This window comes from Canis aureus, chromosome 4 (genome assembly GCF_053574225.1).
Source record: "Canis aureus isolate CA01 chromosome 4, VMU_Caureus_v.1.0, whole genome shotgun sequence".
In the NCBI taxonomy this organism is placed as follows: domain Eukaryota; kingdom Metazoa; phylum Chordata; class Mammalia; order Carnivora; family Canidae; genus Canis; species Canis aureus.
The window spans coordinates 76803416-76827318 of NC_135614.1; the positions used below are offsets into that span (position 1 = coordinate 76803416).

Genomic DNA, 23903 nt, shown 5'->3' on the forward strand with positions numbered 1-23903 from the left:
TGCTGAGATTCAGAATAAGTGTTTTTCCTGGCTGAGCTAGAGTAAGAAAGTGCCCTAAAATCATTTCCAAGCTAAAATAAGTCACCCAAGAAGAAAGATAAACTATTTAAACTTGATCAAGAGCCCAAGAGTGAAAGGAGTGTTTCCCTTTCCTCAGAAACACGTCATTGTTACTCTAGGGCTGAAATGGCTTTTTTTTTTTTTTTTTGGAAATGGCTTTAAAAGCAGGTACAGGATGGTCTAAATTCTGTAAAGGACTTACAAAAAGCAAGTTGGGGAAAAAGTCCTGTGTAGCAAGACCTTGTACCTTAAAATGTATTAAGTCTTAGATGAACTGTTATACAGTAAATAATTCCATAATTTTTTAATGTTTTATGCTTTTTAAATCCATTTTTAATCCCGTAACTTGAGACATACTACACAACTGTAAAGTCAGTGATTAACTGTGTAAATTCCAAGTATAATATTTTCCTTCTTGACTGGACTCAGTATGCTCTACAAATTTACAGTTGATTGGATGGACCAAGAAGAGTCATGGGTAGTCTTCCATGGATCTTTCTATCCCTGTGTAAGTTTCCCTGAAGAGAAATCTGAACAATGAGATTTCAAAATATAACAAAGCAAAAGTACTAAGAAAAGAGACACTTTCTAAATGAAAATGTAAGTTTAAAATACTCAATGGAGTCTAGCATTCAATGTAGTTAAGTATAACAAGGAATAATCAGACCACAAAACAAAAAGGTTAAAAAAGGAGAAGAGACTCTGTACACCTTAGAATTTGCATTATTCCACCTGGATTAGACAGATGGGGAAAACAGGCCCACACCACCTCAACCTGCACATCCTACCCCACCCTGCTCCATCCAGTCCAGTCCAGTCCGGTCCGGTCCCAGAGGTCTTCAGAAGATTTATGCTAAGAATTCACATTCCAAAAGCACTCACACAGGAAGGCATTCTATTTGTTAAATAAAACCCATTCAACAGGTAACTAAGCCATTCGTCTTTAGGTCTGTGAAACTGGGATGACACATAGGGCACATTTCTGATTTTTATTTGAACATTTAAAATATTCACAGATGGAATACTATATTCATTGACATCTCCATGGAAGATGCACCGAACAAAGCACACAGGTTATTCCACGATTACAGAATTACATATTTGTGACTAAGCCAATGTTTATACCCTTAGACTTTATCTGGAAAATACCACTTTAAAAAAAAAAAAAAAAAAAACTTAAGTGTTTCACTGGATTACTTTCTATAAAAACTAAATAGCAAAGAATTTTAGGAGATACCTAAAGATTAGCCAGCACTTTTTAAAAATTTCAAACTAAAGTGCTCTCCTGACATCCCTAATCAGAAACACATAAGTAACACTCAGTTCTCTCTCCCCTCAATAGCCAAGCCAGGATGTACATATTTTTTTTTCCCGAAGTCTTTTTTTCCTATGTAGAAATACGTACATCATCACAGTAACGTGACGAGCTAATGAGGTAGGAGTAGTCTTCAAAAGCAGTTATGAAGCAAAGCAAAAGAGAATAATCAAATTATAGTTTTTCTTTTTTAATGGCTGTTCTTTAAGTAAAATGCCAACAGCACTGGAAATTGCTCAAAAGCTACTCATACTTTAAAAGATAAAGAAGATAACCCCATTAGGAAAACTCTTCTACAAGTACACTCAGGGCTGGCATTAATTAAATTCATTCTGGCATTACAAAGTAAAAAACCGCTGCCTTAAAATGCCAAGTTTTCTTCCTGGAAGAAATCTTACCAAGAAGGGAAGTTTAAACAGGAAACCTCAGTCCTCTAACTTCTCAGTACAATTAACCAGTCTCTTCTTTTAAACCTTTTCATTTCCTATACCCAAAAAAAGACAAAAATTTCTGTATATTGCATACCCAGTAATAGATTCAAATGAATTTAGCAGTCAGCTTATCAAAATATGTCAGGGAAGCACTCCTTATATGAAGGTTTTAATGACATAATGCTATACAGCTAAGAAAATGCCTAGGTAAGAGATTTCAGCACCATCCCTGTATTAGCAGATTGCTTCAAAATGTGCATACACCCTGAATTCATATATACCTAGGAAATCGACCCATCCTCTCCTCTTCAACTACACCAAAATCAAAGTTCTGAGTTCTAATATCCTTTCTGTATACGCAGTAAAGGAATACTTTAAAAATCCATCCAATTAAGTTAATAGAACATATATGTTCCCAAATAAGGGGAAAGTTTTCAATCAAGTATAGTTTGTCTAAAATACCATTTTGAACATTTTTGATACCTATTATTTGAAGGAGGCTAAAATACCAGGAGAGATTCCCCCAATTATGCACCTATTAGGGTTAATGCTAAAAACACTAGAAAAATTATCTAAAAACTGTAAAAACATACTCAAAACAGAACAGCTGCCAGAAAAAAATGTAGTAACTATGTGTATCCTGGCAACTAGTTTTGAAATCAAGTCCTCGACAATTCTACTATAAAATGTTTTAGACGCAGTAATCAAACTTGGTATAATAGTGCAACTCTCTGATATGGCAATAAACCATTTAAGATTAGCTACCAAAAACAATGTTACCAAGAATTTTTTTTTACAGGTCTTTAAACCTTTCAACTATTCCATCTAGAATTGTGTTCTATAAATGTGATCAAAATATCATGTGTTTCATTTAGTTTGAAGAGAATTCCTTCTTCTTCACTGCCACTTTCTTTCATTTCAGTTGTAGTTCCCTTAAATTCTCCTAAGGCACACTATGCCGTGTTTATTGCTGCAAAGCCCCTGAAATCTGTGCCTCAATCTGGATCTGCTTATCACTATGCTTCAATGAAAATTATTTCAGAGTGCCTGCTAAAACTTCGTAACATTAAGTCTAGAATACTACTGTTCAGTAGACTAACTGCAAAGGAATCAAGTCTACTAAGAAAAGGCCAAAAAACAGAAGTATATGTTCCATATACTCTTTCTTCCAAAAACTAACCACATGACCTACTATGACAGTAAAGCTCAGTGATATTCCTGGCTATATATAATCCATACTCGATGTTACAAAATAAAATGTTAGGCCAGTAAGCTTTCACAATTTTTATTAAATCCTAATCTAATATAACAGTATCTGATTTTTTATAGACATCATCCCATGGTGAACAAGTTTAATAAGTGAAAGCAAATCAGACATCTAAGTCATTATTCTCTGCAGACTAAGCAATAAGGTAACTACACAGAACACTACAGGTAACAACATACACTTACTTGCTCAGTTTTCATACAAGCCATGTTTATCAAACTATATCTCCTAATATTTAATACAGTAGAATTAGTGATTGTAGTTCTCATATATTTTAATTACAAGTACCTTATTGAGATAACTAACATTTTGACAGTTTCACTGACTTTCCAAATTAGTATAATATATTCAAGAAAAAGAGCAAAAAGTGAAATGAAAACGGAACATGACAAGTTACAAAAGGAAAACAATGTAAAGAGAAAAGGGGGGGAAGGGAAATATCACTGGAAATACCAACAAGTCTAGACATTGGGCTGGAAGAAAATAGATCAACTATGGTTTTCACAAGTCAGAGTTTATAAATTCAATGCAATACAAATCCTTTTGAATGTAAAAGCCATGGTGAAACTAACAGGTCTATAAACTGTTACTTTTGGCCTTAAACAGTACCAATTCTTTTGAAAAAAGGCCACAACAGTTAAGATTGTATTACTTGATTTTATTTTACACTAGGTGGCGGGCACAAAGCAATCCTCCTTAATCAAGTTGACAATTAGCTTCACTCAGAACACTTTTAATAATGCACATAAAAAAAAGTATTCAATCTTACAAATTGTTCTGCAATCCAAATATACAATAGCTTGGAAAACAACGTTTAGAAAACAAAAGCCAATGTAAAAAGACAGATTAAAACAACTAGAACAGTACAGGTTTTATATGGCTCTGATTTTACAGTTTTCTTACTGCATCATCAATGTCAGAAATCTGTTCCTTCAGCTGGCTCCATTGCTCAGGATTTAAAGAAATACCTAAAACAAAGTTTTAAAAGTTTAAAGTCAGAAATCTATTTAAGCTTTGACAATTTTCATACTTCCAACTAAAATATTTTATAGACAAATGCCAATGGTACCATACTGAGAATCAAATATTGTTAATTACATATTCATCACAATTACCCGAGCAGACCAGTCTTATGTTCATTTTTATGTCCAACATTGTATCCTGCATAATACTTATGATAGCCTGTGAGAACAAATGATTTGAAGATGTAACTCACAAAAGCTTGCAACCAAGCAGGCAGGCCTAAGTGGCCAGGTCCAGATTTGGCATGTGACACTCCATTTCTGTATCTAATTGGTTCCAAAATTTGCTCAAAATTTCTATAGGAATTCAAGGTGAACAACTTTGTGCTAAGTTCTCCCAGAAGCATTCATTTCATTTTGGAAAAATTCCTGGGATGTGACCCAAACAGGAGTTCTCAGAATGTACACAGTGGTTAAAAATGCATTCTGGAGTCCTGCTGTCCGGGTTAAAATACCAGCCTCCCTATCACTAACTATATGACCTTAAAAAGGGGGGGGGGGGGGGGGGGGGGGCAGGGATATTATCTGAGCCTCAGTCTCCTCACCAGTAAAATGGTATTTACACCTCAAAGCGGTGTTGTGAGTCAATAAATGAGTTACTCTGAATAAAAAGCCTATCATCTGACACATAAGTAAACATTTAAAATGTCAGCTAATAACAGGTCTTTTCTATTTAAGAGGTAAAAATGTGAAGAGAAAGTACTTTGCACTTGGAACTTCTAATATTCTAATACTTGACCCATACAAACAGAGAAATAAACTAAACAGAGAAATAAACTAGAAGTGGAAGAATTACTGTATTTCTCAGAAAACTGCTGGGAGACCATGAAATTGAGAGGAAGGCAGAAGAACATAGTGGGTCAACACTTTGGAAGGACTTTAAAGCTATCAAATTGTTTTAGTAAACATTTGCAGGAACAAAAAGAAATCTGGCATAGGGCACAATGAAATGACTTGAATGAGCAATCCAGCAGTAGCCCTGAATAAGAAAACAGGTTAGGTTCAATTAACCTAAGATCTGTATGAAGCAAACAAGTGGTCCTTCAAGATGACAAACAGGCAGAGTAGAAGATGATAAGGAGGTATTTTTTTATTAGCTAAAGATCAACCTGTAACAGCCAACTACCCAAATATATGAATTTGTTAGTATATAAACATTCTCTAGCTATATGAGAAGTATGCTTCTACGATGCAGATATGCCTGGGACTGGGTGAAGCACAACAGAAAAAGGACAAAGACCCACTAAAAGGATACTCACCCCCCCCCCCAACAGATATCCTTCAGGAGACGAACCCAAAGGAAACACTGTAAACCAGAATTTTTGATTCCTAATTTTACAACTTCCCAGATAATGTCTACCCAAGAACTCATGTAAATTTTTTTTTTTAAGTTCTATCCAAGCAAATTAGCAGCCAAATGAAGTGATATTAGGGGTATAATTTTTTCTGGGTTGTATTCCAACAGCTATTTAAGATATGTCACTAAAATAAGTTAAATACCATGTCTAAAAGATTACTACTACTCATGAACTGAATGAGGATGCTCCAAATGCACTGCCAACATTATTTGTTTCAAATAAGGTAGGTTACTTTATTTTTAGTTTAGTCCTCATATTAGGACCAAATTCAGGAAATTAAATCTCACCTTTTCTTCCAGGTTTCATTTCACCTTCTGGATCCATCCAATATTCTCTAATATCAATTAGGACTTTCCCTTTAAAGTCCCGAACACTGACGTACCTCATTTTCCCAATCTGCAAAAGAAATAAAAACATGGAAAGGTATTCATTTTTTTTAAGATTTTATTTATTTATTCACGAGACACACAGAAAGAGAGGCAGAGACATAGAGGAAGAAACAGGCCCCCTACAGGGAGCCCCATGTGGGTGGGGGCCAGGATCACACCCTGAGCTGAAGGTAGACGCTCAGCCGCTGAGCCACCCGGGCATCCCAAGGTATTCATTTTCAACAGTGGTGTCCATACTTATATTCACAACTTGCTGCACATTCCTTCTACTTTTAATCATGAAAATAACTACTATTCTCAGTATCAAAACTACAACCAAAGGAAAGGTCACTGTTAAGAAACCTTTCTTAAAAAGATAGAATTAAAGTACATCTCATACTTTCAATCACATTCACGTTAAAGGAATCATTAGTAAAACAGAGCAATACTATGAAAAACAGTATGGAGGTTCTTCAAAAAAATTAAAAATAGAATATATGATCTCGAAATGATCCAGCAACCCCACTTCTGGGTATGTACCTAAAAAAAATGAAAGGTCTTGAAAAGATAGTTATTTATATACCTATGTTCACAGCAGCATTACTCACAACAGCCCAAAGATGGAAACAGCCCAAATGTCCATTGTCAGAAGAATGGATAAACAAAATGTGGTATGTATACATGCCGTGGAATATTATTCAGCCTTTAAAAAGAAAATGCCATCACATGGATAACTTTGCTGACCTATGCTAAGTGAATTAAACCAGTCACAAAAAAATGCATATTGGGGCACTTGGGTGGCTCAGTCAGTTGAGCATCCGACTCTTGATTTCAGCTCAGGTCATGAGGGTCATGAGATGGGAGTCCCATATAGGGCTCCACACTGGGTGGGGAGTCTGCTTGAGATTCTCCCTCTGCCCCTCCCCACCACACTCAAACTCTCACTCTAAAATAAATAAATCTTTTTTTAAAAAGATGCATATTGTATGATTCCACTATACAAAAGAGCCTAGACTAGTCAGATTCAGAGAGAGAAAGCAGAATGGAGGTTATCAGGGGCCAGGGGAGGAGGTAAGGGGAGTTATTTAAGTATTGCTAGATGGAAAGAGTTCTGGAGATCTGTTTCACAGTAATATGAACATATGTAACACTATTATTGTATGCTTAAAAATGGTTAAGATAGTAAATTTTAGGTTGTCTTTTTTACAATAAAAATCATTAGAAAGTAAACTTTTGCAGTACCAACTACAACCACAAGGAATCCAGGCCCCACTAGCTATATACCATTCTAAGAATCCAGTTACCCAGCAAACAGAACATGAGAAAGCTTTTCCTTTTAGACATTCATTTCAAATAACATCTTTAATACTTCACCCAGTCTCAAATTAAGAACTTAAAATTATCCATAGAAAACCATTTTTCACAAACCTTATATTGTGTTTAACAACTACAAATTTCACAGGGAAGGAAAAGGCTTTACTCAACAAAATGTCTGGAAGCACTTTCCAGGATGTCGTACACTACTGTAATATACTAACACCCCAACTAAGAAATCATACTTTCTGATCAAAACTTTTAACTCATTCTAAGACTATTCTTCAATTTTAACTAAAAACTGGCTGTGATATTTGTGCTTGGAACACATTAACATGTAAAGATTCTGGATTTAACCTGTTCCTTTCTCTTCCAACTGGGTCCATTGATTATTAAATAATCCTTTTTATTGGGATATCAAATATTACTGTAGACCACAGCTGTGCTGATCAGTAAATTTTATTTGGCATCCATCTTGTCTATGTCCTCTTAGACTGCTTTTCCTTATCCCAGCTAGATCTGGTTCATTTTCCTTTAGTTTTCCACCCTCACATAAGTTTCATGCCCCTACTTCCAGGGTATGCCCCATGCTTTATGGAGAAAATAAAGTCCAATGCGTATGGGTAAGTGCCTTCAAATCTCTCTTCTCTGTACTCACATCATGATCAGTTCTTAAAATTTCTTTACTTTCCCTATGCCATTTCTTGCATATGAAAATTCTTTCCATTGGAGAAATTCTTATCTACCATTTGCTAACATGCTCATTCTCCTTTTTCAATAAAGCATTTCTCTACACTGCAACATTTTATAACTTTCTCCATGTTTCCTTCTTCCTTTTATTGCTAAATTTTAAAAGGAAAAAAATACTGTTTTTAATCATTGAACTCCCACTGCCTAAAGTCACCAGTGATCTTATTGTCAGTTTTAATGGCTTAATTTTTATACAGTCTTCTTTGCACTGCCCGCCCCCCCCTCCAGCGCCTATCAATACTGGGTTCCCAGTAAACTGTTTTAATGGATAAATTAAATAGGAACAAAACAATTATCATAGTGAAATTGTTAATTGTGATTTATAATGCTGATTTAGTAACTAAGAAATGTAGAAGTATCTTAGGTAGCTAAGCACTGAACTATACACATTGTTTCATTTTGGTTTTTACAGTAAACCCACTCTGTAGTAAGCCCACCAGCTACCTGAATATATATATTAAAATGTACTGAAACCTTACTAAATAAAGTGATACTGAAAAGTCAAGTAACAGTTTGGAGTGGGCTTGAGCAAGTGACAGAGACCTTAGGTATTAGGACCTAACCTTGAACATAACAGCTCATTAATTAAGTAAAAGAAAAAAATGACAAGGGCATAGAAGGGACTAACAGAAAGATAAAACACTGCTGAGACTCAAGACAGGTTGAACAGATGGAGCTATACTGAAGAGGACTTGAAAAACCAGGAAGAGAACTCTGGAATTTGTAGGTTCTTGAGCTAAGGACAAAAAAAAAATAAAAAATAAAAAATAAAAAAAAAACACAGAAGCAGAAAAAATACTGCCACTACTCTCTTCTGCAAGGCTTGTATTCCTGAGAATCTAAAATATGAAAATAGGGGATCCCTGGGTGGCTCAGTGGTTTCGCGCCTGCCTTTGGCCCAGGGCGCGATCCTGGAGTCCTGGGATCGAGTCCCACATCAGGCTCCTGGCATGGAGCCTGCTTCTCCCTCTACCTGTGTCTCTGTCTCTCTATGTCTATCATAAATAAATAAAAATAAATCCTTAAAAAAATAAAATATGAAAATAGACTTAAAACTTTAAAATCTCACTAGAAAAAGAATAAAAAAGACTGAAAACAAACCTTTCTTTTAAAGAGACAAACATGTTGTAAGTATATTAATGGCATTTTACTACTCAAATTACTACAACTATTCAACTATTTTAAAGAACATGGAACAATACAATGAACACACAACAAATGGATAGCTAGGTACTTTAATTTCTACCCTTGCTCCCTAGAAACTTCTCAGAAGCTCCTTTACCCATGACTTCATCGAGGTGTATTATAAATATTTTTGTTTGCTACAGATTAACAGAAGCGGCATTTTCTTCCTCCCAAGGGTGCTTGAGCTGAACCACATGAAGGCTATTCTTCAGCCTTTTTTTCTTTTTTAATTTTTATTTATTTATGATAGGCACACAGTGAGAGAGAGAGAGGCAGAGACACAGGCACAGGGAGAAGCAGGCTCCATGCACCAGGAGCCCGACGTGGGATTCGATCCCGGGTCTCCAGGATCGTGCCCCTGGGCCAAAGGCAGGCGCCAAACCGCTGCGCCACCCAGGGATCCCTCTTCAGCCATTTCTACCATGATACTGGAATTGAACACATTAGCCAAATAAAGTTGAAATTAAAAAAAAAAAAAAAAAAAGGTTGACCATCCATAGCCAAAACTTTGTGATTTTACAATTTAATGTCCTTAACCACTTTCCAAATACCTTGTTTTTGATGTATATAGTAAACAAGAAACTATTCAAAGTAAGAAAAAAGTATAGATCAGTAAAATGATAATCTAAAATTTGCTAACGTTTCAGAGAACACCAGCACTGAAGAGCTGTGGGGCTGGATGGAAGCGAAAATGTGGAAACACAGACTAATAGTGCTCTACCAAAATTTGAGTCTCTTATTATAATCTAAAATTTACTGTGCATTTTGTAACTAATCCCCAGGGTATCAGTGTTCATTTTAACATAGAAAATTTTAATGAACATCCCAAAGAGGGGGCCCTACAGGAAAATGCACCATGTTTATCCCTATGGCTTTTCATTCTCTGATACCACACCAGCAAAACTACAGCAGTACACATATTTGCTCCAGAGTTTACACAACAGTGGATGGCATCAGAGGAAGGAGAGAGTTAGAACGATGCTTTGCCCCTAAGATGAAAAACAAGGCATGAATGTCTATGCTCACCACCTGTTTTCAGTATCATAGTGGGATATTAACAATAAAGAAAAAGAATTAAAAGGATGATTAAAACTCACAAATCAACACCACCACAGAAAGTTATAAGAAGTCTCTAAAAAGGGCACATGTAACCTATAATAAATATACATACGATACACATATATTTACACTAAATTATATAACAACATTTTTTCTAGCAGTAAACTGGAAAATGAAGAGAGAATACATTTATGATAGTATCAAAAAACGTAAAATAGTAGGGGTACCTGGGTGGCTCAGTCAGTTGAAATTCTTGGTTTCAGCTCATGTCCCAATTTCAGGATCATGGAATGGAGCCCCTCTGAGCTCTGCATTCAGCAGGAAGTCTGCTTCTTTCCCTCTGCCCCTCCCTTGGTCCCCCACACAGCATGTGCACACTCTCTCTCTCTCTCAATAAATAGACCTTAAAATATATATATAAAATACTTAAGAATAAGTTTAACAAGACCTCTACAATGAAATTCACAAAACAGAAATTCAAGAAGATCTAAATAAATGCAGAGACACCATATTCATGAACTGGAAGACTGCCAGTTCACTGGCACTGCCAACCTGCCTATTCCCAATTTGATCTTCAGCTTTACCCAATCCCAATCAAAATCCCAGTAGGTTTACAGTAAAACTTGACAAGCCTGATTCCATAATGTGTATGGAAATACAAAATTCAAAGAAGAGCAAAAATCCTGAAGGTGAAGAATAATGTCAAAGAACCTTTGCTACCTGATTTCAAGACTCACTATAAAAGTGCGGTAATTATGACTGTGATACTGAAGTAAAAGACATATAGGCCAATGGAATAAAAAAGATCAGAAATAGACACATACTTTACATATTTACAGATTTTCATTACAAAGACCCAACATGAGGGACGCCTGGGTGGCTCAGTGGTTGAGCATCTGCGTTTGGCTCACATCATGATCCCAGAGTCCTGGGATTGAGTCCTGCATCAGGCTCCCACAGGGGTCTGCTTCTTCCTCTGCCTGCTGTCTCTGCCTTTCTCATAAATGAATAAATGAATAAAATGAAAATCTTTAAAAAACAAAACAACAAAAAACTAAAATCCAACATGAGTCAATGTCTTTTCAACAAATGGTGTAGAACCACTGGATAGCTCTGTGGGGGCAGAAATGAGCTCAACCTCTATTTCACACCACACACAGAGAAACTAAATTCGACATGGATCACACACCTAAACATGAAAGTTGAAACTATAAAAATTCTAGGGAAAAAAAAAACTGGCAAAATTTGTGTGGCCTCCGGAGCAGGTAGAGAAATGTCATTAAAGCATTACCCAGGGTAGCCCAGGTAGCTCAGCGGGTTTACAGCCACCTTCGGCCCAGGGCATGATCCTAGAGACCAGGGATCAAGTCCCACATCAGGCTCCCTGCATGGAGCCTGCTTCTCCCTCTGCCTATGTCTCTTTCTCTGTCTCTCATGAATAAATAAAATCTTAAAAAAAAAAAAATTTAACCAAAAAAGAAAAGTGATAAAAACTGATTTAATCAAAATTAAAACTTCCTAAAAATGCCTAAGAAAATTAACAGGCAAGCCACAGACCTAAAGAAAATATCCACTATACTTGTAACTGACAAAGAACTTGTATCTAAAATACATTAAGAACTCTTTCAACTCAATAAATCAAATGACCTCTATTTTTTTAATGGACAAAAAAAAGACTTGTACAAAATCTTCCAAAAAAGATTAAGACAGGAGACAAATGCAAAGTAAACTATAACAAGCTCCTACTACATATCCATTAACTTAGGGGAGTAGCATTAAACCCTGACAAAACCCAATGAGGATATGAAGCAACTAGAATCTCACATGTTGCTAGTGGGTGCATAAAATGGTACAGCTACTACAGAAAAGAGTTTTGACAGCTTCTTATAAAGCTAAACATACATTTAGCCTATGGCCCAGTAAATGCATCTGATACTGACCCAACAAGGAAAAAAATAAATCCACAAAACTTGAACAAGAATGTTCCCATCAGCTTTATTCCTAACAGCCCAAGGTCTATCCAAAGTGAATGGATAAACAAACTGTTATATAATCCTACACTGGAATACCACTCAGCAATAAAATGGAACTACTGATACAATAAGAACTGGCCCCAAGATGTTATGCTGAGCAAAAACCAGGCCCAAAACAATACAAATTGTAGGATTCTGTTTCTATGAGCTTCTAGAACAAGCAAAAAAAATCTATAGTGATAAAATCAGATCAGTAGTTACCTCAGATGGGGGGAATGCCTGCAAAGGGAAGGCAAGAGGGAACTTTCTGGGATAATAGAGCCTTGTTACAAGAGTGTGTTCATTTACCACAGCTCACTAAATTATGCTTAATGTGCACATTATATATATAAACTATCTCTCAATAACGTTTATTAAAAAAAGAAAGGAACTTGCCCAACAGTCATCACTCCCTTGAGGAGAAATGAAGCTGACAAAGTCACCAACTCCCTTTCCGCCACCAAAAGAAAGAAAAAAAAAAAAAAAAAAGAAAGAAACGAGCAGGAATAATATATAGACAAGATTAATAAAGAAGAGGGATGGCTGAGTGGCCCAGCAGTTGGGGGTCTGCCTTCAGGCGTGATCCCAGGGTCCCAGCATCAGGCTCCCTGCATGAAGCCTGCTTCTCCCTCTGCCTGTGTCTCTCATGAATAAATAAACTCTTTAAAAAAAGAGAGAGAAGAATAAATATCTCTACAATTGTGTTAGGAGAGGAAATAATAAAATCAGATGACAGAATGCATATAATCTTACATGCATATAATGTGGAATTTAACAAGGGGGGAAAAAAGCATGTACATTATATTGAACACTGATTCTTAAATTTTTTTGATTAACTTCTCCTTTAGAGATCTCATGAAAGTTATGAATAATTCTTTCATATACCAAAAAAAATTCAAAGAAGAAAATAATCTCATGAGTTTCTAGAATACATATCTGAACCCTCAACCTCACACCAGCTTAAGAATGGTCTCTGTTGGGGTTCCTGAGTAGCTCAGTCAGTAAGTGTCTTCCCTAGGCTCAGGTCATGATCCTAAGGTCCTGGGGTCGAGTCTCACATCGGACTCCCTTTCCTACTCCCAACTTGTGTGCGTGCACTTGCTCTCTGTCCAATAAATAAAATCTTTTTTTAAAAAATTGTCCTGGGCAGCCCCGGTGGCTCAACGGTTTAGCGCCGCCTTCAGTCCAGGGCGTGATCCTGGAGACCCGGAATCAAGTCCCACGTCAGGCTCCCTGCATGGAGCGTGCTTCTCCCTGTGCCTGTGTGTCTGCTTCTCTATGTGTCTCTCATGAATAAATAAATAAAATCTTTAAAAAAAAAAATTGTCTCTGTAATGACAGAATTTTAAAGGATCAGGTTTATCCTTAAATAATTAAATCAACTAGGGTAGTATTACTTATACTTACCCTTGTTTACCTTTGAAGAAACATACAGATCCAAGTCCCCTGTCTCAACCATTCTAACATTCTAATCTTTTAGGACACAGGTTCTAAATCTTTACAAATAGGTCTCTGGACTGTCTTTAAGATCACGTAAGTCCTACCTCAAGGAGATGACGTCTCTTTAAAACCAAGTTCTTAAATTCAGAGCTGAAGGAACCAGACACAAGCCAAGCATCTAGTAGTATTTCCTCTCTAGTCAAGATTCTGCCCAAAACATTCTGGAGTTTGAATGATCAGTGCAATGACTTTCCTTGGGTACAATTCTCTTCAAGTATTACATTTAAAGAGCTGCTTATGTTTATGTACGCTGCTTACCAGACGATTATTTCTCAAGTGATGGATATGGAGATTTAAAAAAAAATCTTGTCTTAGAGTTACTAATAGCCAAACAGTTCTAATTTAGATTTTAGATCTATTTGTTTTTGACAAAGTATAACTGAGAACTTGAGTCCTGACAGATGCTAGCAATGTCTTAAGTTCCATTTGGTGAGCTGTCTTCAAGGCCCTTTCTTGGTGTTAAAAAAAAAAAAAAAAAAAAAAAAAAAAAAAACACACACACACACACATAAAAAACACATAGCTATTTATAAACACACACACCCCTTTACGAAACACGAGATTAATTTTTCCTTCCAAAAACCTCACCCTAAAAAAAAAAAAACAAAAAAACAAAAACAAAAACCTCACCCTTCACCCGGCTAATAAAATTATCAAACCATTATTACAAATGAAAATGAAGCCCTCGTTTTATATTATACAACCAATGTATTCTAACATGCTCTTAAACCAATTAAAATTAAGTATTACCACCCAGCTATTTTTCTGTAGCCAAAATACCATTGCAAGGAAAAAGCTATAATGGCAACAAAACTAAAGATTATCTCTTAGGAAAAAAAAAAAAGATTATCTCTTAGAATGCCTATCACTACTAAGATCTCTGAAAAGTCACTTTAAGAATAAAATACCTGGTTCCTCCTAGAGGCACTTTCAAATGGGTGAGGAGCCTCGTAGCTGTATGATGTTCAAGAAGCTTTCCAAGTGAGATTTTAAAATTGAACTCCCTTTATTTGGTGAAATAACCATCCCCTAAAAATAGATCTGGTTTTCCCCAAGCTGTTCTAACAGAATACAATCTCTAAATGTGGGTCCTGGTTTCTTCAATGTACAAGATAAAACCCATTAAAATGACACAGATACTCTTATTACACAGGCAAAGGTAGGTGTATGGTGAACAAGAACAGATTAGAGAAAAGCCCAAGATAGTTGCCCAGGTACTTGAAAGTTTTTACCTCCATGGCACATATTAAGTTAAAATATTCCAACGCAGTACTTCATTCTACATAACAGAGTCTATGAAAGGAAGGGACAGCCTCTTACAGATATCACATTTCATTCTGCCCCTTAAGAGAGCTTCCCACAGCACTCAGAATAATACTCAAACTCCTAAAAATGACCTTCCAACAGGAAAATGGCACAAGACCTGCCCCTCAACCTCCTTACCAACTAGATCTACACTCAACCAGAATTCCCAAGCTCCAGCCACAAAATATTTGCACAAGTCTCTCTACTCTGAAAAGGATTCCCTCTTCATGTGACTGGCTCCTCCTTTATGCCTTAAGCTTCAAGTATCACTTCTTTAGAAAGAGATTCCTAGAGCAACTTCTCTGTTAAAACAATCTGCCTTTTTACGTCTCAGCTCCTATCATAACTTAAATTATGTGTTTTATGACTATAATATTTATCCTCATAAATTCCATGGAACCAGAGACCACATCTACTTGGCTCATCACTACACACTCAGAATTCAGCAAGGTCTGATGAAATACAGTAATCATTCAACTTATTATCAACTCAAAGAAATGAGGGCCCTTTCATAATTCTTCCTTATATACAGTGACTGATGTTCTCTACCAAATTAGTCTCCTCCCCTATTCTACCCATAACTAAAGAATTCATCTGCATTTTGTCTATACTTTTAATATTTTTTGACAAAGAAATACATGACTTGATATAGTCATAGTGAAATGATTACTAGTCAAGAAAATTACAGTATCAGTTTAGTTACCATTTATCATGGGATCAGTGTACCTGAAAACTGTCTTAGCATATTCTGTGCTCCATCGTATTATATATAGCCATTACGTGTGTTTTCCTTATCCACACACAGAACTAAGCAAAAGCGAGTAAAAATATCCAACTTCTATTTTCCCAATCTTTTTTTTTTTTTTTTTTTCCCAATCTTTTTTTTAAAAAAAGATTTTATTTATTTGAGAGACAAAGAGAAAAAAAAAGCAGGGGGAGAGAAAAGGGAAAAGCAGACTCCTCCTGGAAGCCTGACTGGCTCAATCCCAGGGCCAACCGTGGGGCCCTTGGACAAAGGCAGACCCTTAACTGAGTGACCCAGAACCCCTATTTTCCCATTCTAACCTTAATCCTGGCATTATCTATCAAGGCCATTAGGAAGTTAAAAATATGTATAAAAAATATGTATTTAACCTTAATCCTGGCATTATCTTTCAAGGCCATCAGAAAGTTAAAAATATGTAGTTTAAAATATGTATTATGAAATAATGTGTTTTATATATACATACATGTGTGTACATATATGCATACATGTATACAAGTCAAATGTTTGCAGCTTCAATCTGTCCAACATTTTGGCCTCAACTAATATTTGCCCCCTGCCCTTGAAACATTTCCCTTGCTTTACCTAGATTTTCAATCTTATTTTATTCCCCATAATATACAGAGGGCCAATTTCAGTAAATCCATTTGCCTCTCCTGTTTTTTGTTTTTGTTTTGTTTTTTTTTTCTTTTTAAGGTTTATTTTAGAGCATGAGCAAGCATGAGTAGGGGGAGGGGCAGAGAGAGGAGGAGAGAGAGAATCTCAAGCAAGCACCCTGCTGAGGGCAGAGCCCAACACAGGATCCATCCCAGAACCCTGAGCAGAAATCAAGAGTCCGACGCTTAACCTACTGAGTCACCCAGGTGCCCGTCACCTCTTCTTAACAAGCCCAAACTATGTAGGCCAAATTGGTGCTGCTTCTCCAGTAATATCCCATCCATATCACACAGCCCAATACTAGACCTACCTCCTCCAAACTGCTTCCTAATAAATGTGCAGTTATCAATCTTTTTGGATGTCTGTAACTTTTAAATTGTTTTACACTTAGCCAAACTACAGGCTTCTAGACTTTAACAATAATCTAGCATCTTATAAATTATTTCTATGAACTTGTTTGTGTATTTCAATGAATATCCTTAATATGATACATGTTAGATTACTTTTAACATCTGTCAGATCAATTCCTCTGGATCTAAGGAAATTACCTGAAACATGTTATCATCTCTGCTGCTGCTGCTCTGCTTAGAGGATGACAAGGCTCTTGAAGTTTCGCCAGTCTTTTGCTTCTTCACAGGTTTCTCTGGCGTAACTTGCTTTTTCCTCTTTAACTTGAAAGAAAAACAAGCATAATGGTTAAAATTTGCACACATAAGACACATCTCAGGTTCAACACTTCATTACTTTTTAAGACTTAAAAGATCAAAGGACTGCATTTATTAAGAAAGAAAACCATAAATATATACACAGGCAAGTTTCACTTGACGATATAACCATGGAGCTAAGATCTAACAGTGTTTTCAAAATATGTTCTCAGAAGCCAAAAAAAACCACTTCAGGCATCACAGTGATAATAACCAGAGAAACAATCCTTTTCTAGACCAGTATCCCACATATGATTTCCTTGGAAGGGGGTAAAAAAGAGAAATGAAGGCCTGCTGCTTTTGAATAAGCTTTTGGAAGCCGTAAGTCTACTAAAGTTAGCAACTTGTTTCTTATAAAAGATATGTATTAATTAGAAAAAACATAACCAACTAACTCTAATCTAGAATGTTATTTACGCCCTGCCTATTTCAAAAGGGACTTAAATTGACTTTGAAAACTTAGGAATATGCTAAGAAAGCTATTTACTACCGGGCATTAGAAGTCAACAACTCAAGAACTCCCTTATCACAAATAAAAAAAAAAAAAAAAAAGAAAATTTCACTGGAAGTGGACAGCAATATGCTAGATTAGCATTCAAAATCAAAACAATGTTTTAAATAAAGCAGCATTGTAAAAACTTTATATAGCCTCATTCTTAATACAACCTAACAGCCAATGAAAACCAGCAGAGTTCCAAACCTAAACAGCAGAGGGCAGTCATGTTCCCTAATGGGAAGTAAAAACTAATAATGTTAGTATATTACTAAATTAGATGGAAGTAGGTAAAATATACACATGTATATAAACTGAAAAAAAATGAATGTATTTAATGTGTTTATAGGATTAATAGTACTATTATGGACAAACAGCAAAAATTAACTCAGCTCAATAAAGCAGAAAGTGATTTTTCTTTACATCAGGGCCTGTATATTCTCTATGGACTGGCACATAAGAGCTCAGTAAAAATTTATTAAATGAATATTCAAAAGCCATACTTAGTGCAAATAAAAAAAGCTAATAGATATTTTTTTCTGGAGTATAGCTATGTATGCTCTTTGAGGTCTTATTCCAACCTTTAGGTTAATATTCTGTATTTCCCTAAAGGTCCATCTTCTCCAAGAGTTTCCCATAAGCTCACTTAACTAACACTGCCAAATGAACTTGAGACATCATTATGCAAGCTCCTAGGAAATAAAAAACAGTTCCGCATTGAAGGAAGCTCTGACTACAGTGTGAGTTGCTCAGTTAGGCGGAATACAACACTTTCAGCAGAGTTGTCATCTCATATAAAAAAGCCCGCTATCAAAATGAGTAACTTCATGTTAGCTTTGCTGGGTCTTGATTTAACTAAAAGGAGAGGACCAGAGTAAATAATAATCTAACCTAAAATGTAAGCTTGGTACATTTTAAGTAATCCTAGTGGGCTGGATAAAGATCAATGGCTGAGAAGGCAGTCAAATTTCTGAATAAAGGCAGAGGCTCTGGCCTAATTCTAATGCTGCTCCCCTTAGAGAATAAGGTGGTAATTCTATAGCTTTAGGGTTCCTAGAAGTCCTTGATGTGAGACTCCTTTAAGTCTAAAGATTTGCTCAAGTCAGGCGTAGGGGCCAGGAGCCTGCTCGGTCAAGTACCCTAGGCACCTTCAAGTGGTCCAGGAGCCATGTGCACTTTCAGAGACCCCCATCTAGGCTCTCCCATTACCATTCCTATACGTCTTACTGTCCTTCAGACCTGAATGCGAGAAATACTGCTGAATGAAGTATCAGAGAAATGACTTGCATTAATAGTCACCTTTTTGTCAACCTCACTGTCAGAATCGCTGCCAGAAGAGCTTGAAGAAACAAGTTCCTTTGATTTAGGCATTCTGAAAGAAAAATACATTATACACAATAATTTACAAATTGTTCTATTACCTTTGACTTAACTCCTTCCAAGCAAAAATTCAGGAAGTTCCATGGTTCTACCATTTTGTGGTACTGGAGTTGTTACGCTAAGCACAATGCTAAAATTCTTAGTCTATACTCTTCCAATTGAAAAGAACACCCAGAACTAGCCAGGAGAATCCCGCAAAGAGAAAGAATTCAATGTCATACACATCTCACACTCCTACACCCCTTTCTCAAAGCCCATCGGGTCTTTTTATACTTCATTTTAGACGAGTTAGAGATTTATGAGTAAGATAAATTACAAGGCAGCTGACAGCAATCTCTGTTAAAACCAGGAATAGGAAAATTCTCAGCACTGCTTTCTATTTCTCACTGATGAGACCTAACAGCATTATTCACTGCATGAACTGACCTCAACATTCAGAGAACATGGGGAACAGCTGCACTATACAGATGTAATTCATTTGCCTGTATAATCCTATTTTTTCATATTTTGTTTAAGTTCTTAATTTTCCTTGGCTTTTTGACCATGCCATCAAAATAAGCACTAATTCAGAGTTCACACGGCTGTACATAATTTTTTACAGTTCATTACATTTCACACTGATGTTCCACTCTGAAATATAACTAAATTTTGAAGAATCTGCTTAGGGGAGGGGCAAAATCTTTTCTCAAATTCATACTGTGACCCTAGCTCCCCCAGAGGTACATAGTACATAACCCAGTATCCTGCTTTCCAGTAGACTTTTACTGAGTGCCTGAGCACAGCAGGACAGAGTCCTGTGCGTATCTACGTTTGCAGAGACTTTAAAAAAAAGAAAGCTAAAGCCCAAATTTCAGAGCATTCCAGGACACTCTTTTCAAGGCACTTGATAATACCAGGCGAATTTGAATTATCAAAGTATCTTAGGCTGTCTCCATCTCCAAAAAGACTGAGTCCTATTAGTTTTTGTACTCCCTAAAGGGCCCCATATATGCAGCACACAGTCTGTAAATGTTGAATAAACGGGGAAAAAAAAAACCACTTCATTTTCTCCTCAAAGAATACTAAGGAATCCAGCTCTCCAGATTCAACTTGCCTTGGCACCAACGCTAAATGTGTTCCACAAGAGGAGGTCAAGGTAAAAGAAGTGGGCCATCCATCCCGATCCTGGCCACTAATTTCAAAAAGCTCAAACATGCTCAACCAGCCATGCTGATTTTAACTGGTAATTTCGTGATGAGAACAGTAAATTCGGGGGGCGGGGGGGGGGGTGAACCAGCAGCGTTCAGAACCACATTTTATATCCTATGGCTGCTACTGCTCCATTTTACAACCGGAACTCCAAAAGCAATTCAGGTTTTTCTACGCTAGTAGCTAATAACGTCAACAATCATTTTTTTAAAAGGTAATTAAATTAGACATAACCTTTTTTTTTTCCCCACTTTGAAACAGTCAAGCATAACTATACGGTCTATTAATAAAAGCTGCGGGCGAGGCGGGGGGGCGGGGGGGAGGGAGGGCAGCCTAAAATCATTTCAAAGAACGACCTCGTAATTAACCCAAATTAGAAGGCCATTCAACAAAAACAAAACATTAAAAAAAAAGGAGAAGAAAAAGGTAATGCTAACTGAAGCCACTCTGAACTCGGGACAAGATACATTTCCACGTTTACTTCGTGAATCTTCGCCCTTCAAAAGAAAAAGGAGGAAGGCCAGTAATTCAGGCAGGTGATGCTAAAATGCTAAAGCGTAGAATAATATACAAAAACGCCACTGGTGGGGGGGATCTTCGGTCTTTGAGGAACGGCGTGGAGGGAGGACTGGAAAAGCCGAGGTGAGCATCAACCGGGACTAACGAGGGCAAAGCGAGCGTGCGGGGCCCCACGGCCGCCAGGGGGGCGCGCGCGAGGACGCCGCCGGGACGCCGGGCCGCGGCGGCTGAGGAGGGGGAGGCAGGCGGGTCGCAGGGGGCGTGGGAGGCGGCCAAGTGCGGAGGAGACCGTGTGGAAGGGGAGGGACTTGCACCAAGCGCCATTTTCTCCTCTCGAAGCGTGAGCTCCCCCGCGCGCCGGCCGCCCTCCCCCCGCGCCCTCAGCCCCGCTCCGACGCGGGCCGCCCTCGCCCTCCCCCAGACGAGACGCCCCCCCACCCTGGGCGCCGGCCCGGGAGCCCCAGCCAGGCCTCGGGGGGGGGGGGGGGCCGGCGTCCGCGCCGCCGCTGCATTGTCCCGGGGGGCGTCCGGCCCCGTCCTCGCGGCTCCCCGCCCCGCCCGGCCGCGCCCCGCCGCCCCCGGCCGCCGCGCCAGAGCCAAGCCCGGAGCCAGCGTGTGGCGCCGAGGGGCCTGCAGCGCCTGGGCGCGGGTCGGCGACGGAGGCGGGCGAGGCCCGGCGGCGCCGCCGCTCGCGCGGACGCGGCCTGCGGGCGGGGGAGAGGCCGCGGGCGGCTCGCGGCCCGGGGCGGGGGCGGGGGCGGCCGGGCCGGGTTCGAGGGGTGGGGGTGGGGGCGGGGAGCCGGCACTCACGCTCCACTCTCGCGGCCGAACTGCCTTCTGCTCGCTCGCTTGCAACTGACAGAGAAACGGAAGTGACGGAAGCCCGGAGACGCCGGCCCCGCCCCTTTGGGGCTGCGCACACGTGACGGGGCGTGGCCTCGCCGCCGAAACCAACACCGAAACCCTTTCCAGGGCCTTAAAGGGACCGGCCCTCGTCCTGAGCCGGTCCCTTGAAAGTGAGATGCTCTGCAGATGGCGTCTCACCTGTGAGTGGATGAGGGCACGAATGAAACGGGAAGGAGCAACATTGAGCTTTGCACGTGTTCCACAAATATTTCTTTTTTTTTTTAAAGATTTTATTTATTTATGAGAGACACGGAGAGAGAGGCAGAGACACAGGCAGAGGGAGAAGCAGGCTCCCTGCAGGGAGCCCGATGCAGGACTCGATCCCAGGACCCCGGGATCACGCCCTGGGCCTGGGCCGAAGGCAGGCGCTAAACCTCTGAGCCACCCGGGCTGCCCAAATGTTTCTTGTACTAAAGTGAAATGTCCATACTGAAAAAGCCCATTTTATGGCCCTTACCCCCATCCCCAGTATTTAACTCTGGTTTGTAAAATCCGAAGGAAATAGGCCAAAGTCACACATTCAATTCCAGAAAGTATAAGAAATCTTAACAGAAGTCCTTGGCCACACACACCCTTATGTTTAAACTGATTCCTAGAGGTAGTTCGCAGAAGACAAGAGAAATCTATAGCACAAGCAAGAACACGGCCAAGAGATTATTTGAGTGTATGTTTAATGAATGCCTACTCTAGCCAAGAATATATATAAAGCTTTATTTATCCAACACACATTTATCAAGCACCCACTATGTGCCAGGCACTGCATGAGGCACTTTGCATACATTACTCATCTTAACAAGCACTTTCCAAAGTAGGAATAATTAATTACTCTATTTCCTAATGAAGAAAAACCAAGGTTCAACAAGGCTGAATAAGCATCTGGAGGTTATACAGGGAGTGAGTCACGATTCAAACGCCCCGCTGCCTGACTCACACTACTGCAGACGGAGGGAGAATGCAAAAGTTCTTATCCCTTTCCCGTTCATGCAGCGTCAGGCTAGATAACCACTTTCAAAAAATGAAACACTTACTGTATAATTCCTTTTATATGATGTTCCCCAAAAAAGGCAAAAATAATCTATGGGGATCTAGGTCAGGTTACCCTCAGGGGATATCACTTCAAGTATGAAGGAATCTGCTAGGATGCTGAATACGTCTTGGTCTGGGTGACAGTGACACAGGTGTACACAGATGTAAGATTTCACTTAATATTTGTACATTTCACAATACACAAGATACACTTCAATGAGAAAGTTGAAAAGGTAAAAAGTACTTAATTTGTAAAAAAAAAAAAAAAAAAAAAAAAAGAACATACTTAACAGCCACTGTTCTAGCATGGTTGCTTGCTAGCCTAGAGCTTGCATGCCCAAAGGAAGTTTGGGGAGCTCCCTCATCAACACTATGGCCCGCTGACCAGAGTTCCCTTGAGGCCAACAGTGCCCTAGGGCATTGTGGGGGGCATTGTGGTTGTACTGAACTCAATACTGGGGTAACTAGAGGATCACTGGGCTTCCCAGGCCCTGAAAGCCATGAATGTGGCTCTCCCTGGAAACCTGGGGCTGGCTGAGAAGGGACAGGGTGCAGAGCTCTGGCTGTAGCCTTCTGCCACCCAACCTCTCCGTCTTCTTCTCCACAATAGGGTTACAACTCTCTTTGCTCAAATGCAAGAAACAGTCCAAAGGTCCTTCTCCAGTTTATGCACTCATTCAATAAACATGTGTTTGGCACCGACTATATGTTATCACTATTCTAAGTACTGGGAATGCAGGAATAAACAAGATTGATAGGGCTGCTGTAAACACATGAAACAGCATAAATAAGCAAACATTTTTCAGATATGTGCTATGAAAAAAAAGAAAAACAGTCTGTATGGATGATGCCATACAGACTGCTAGGTGAGGTTAATTTAGATATGATTCGGGATGAAATGGAACTACTTGGGCTTGGACCTGAATGAAAAGGGATAACAGGACTAAAAATGTTGGTGCTGGAGGTTTCTTTCTTTCTTTCTTTCTTTCTTTCTTTCTTTCTTTCTTTCTTTTTTTAAGATTGATTGATTGATTGATTTGGGAGCGAGTTGGTGCACATGTGCAAGCAGGAGGAGCCCAGGAGCTGGGGGGGCGTAGGTTAGAGAGAATCTCGAGCAGTCTCTGTGCTGAGCACGGAGCCAGATACAGGGCTCCATCTCACCACCTTGAGATCATGACCTGAGTCCAGATCAAGAGTCGGCCACTTAACCAACTTTGCCACCCAGGCTCCCTGGTGCTGGGGGTTTCTTTTTTTTTTTTTTTTTTTTTTAATTTTTTTTTTTTTCAATTTTCATTTATTTATGATAGAGAGAGAGAGAGAG

The 23903-nt window shown here is 38.7% G+C and overlaps 1 protein-coding gene across 4 annotated transcripts; it reads right to left on the bottom strand.

The window, feature by feature from the left end:
• Positions 1 to 1035: 1035 nt before the first annotated feature.
• On the bottom strand, positions 1036 to 21593 carry SUB1 (SUB1 regulator of transcription). 4 transcript variants are annotated; one of them, XM_077896331.1, is made up of 6 exons: positions 21089 to 21177; positions 20569 to 20628; positions 18863 to 18935; positions 16915 to 17037; positions 5741 to 5849; positions 1036 to 4041 (listed from the first exon to the last, which is right to left on the bottom strand). In XM_077896331.1, exons 1-6 carry the CDS (start codon positions 21160 to 21162, stop codon positions 3962 to 3964), a joined length of 519 nt encoding a protein of 172 aa, XP_077752457.1. In that variant the 5' UTR covers positions 21163 to 21177; the 3' UTR covers positions 1036 to 3961. The 4 variants fall into 4 exon arrangements, with proteins under 4 accessions (XP_077752457.1, XP_077752460.1, XP_077752459.1 ...); XM_077896334.1 differs by lacking the exons at positions 20569 to 20628; positions 21089 to 21177 and adding an exon at positions 21461 to 21593; XM_077896333.1 differs by lacking the exon at positions 20569 to 20628.
• Positions 21594 to 23903: the final 2310 nt, after the last annotated feature.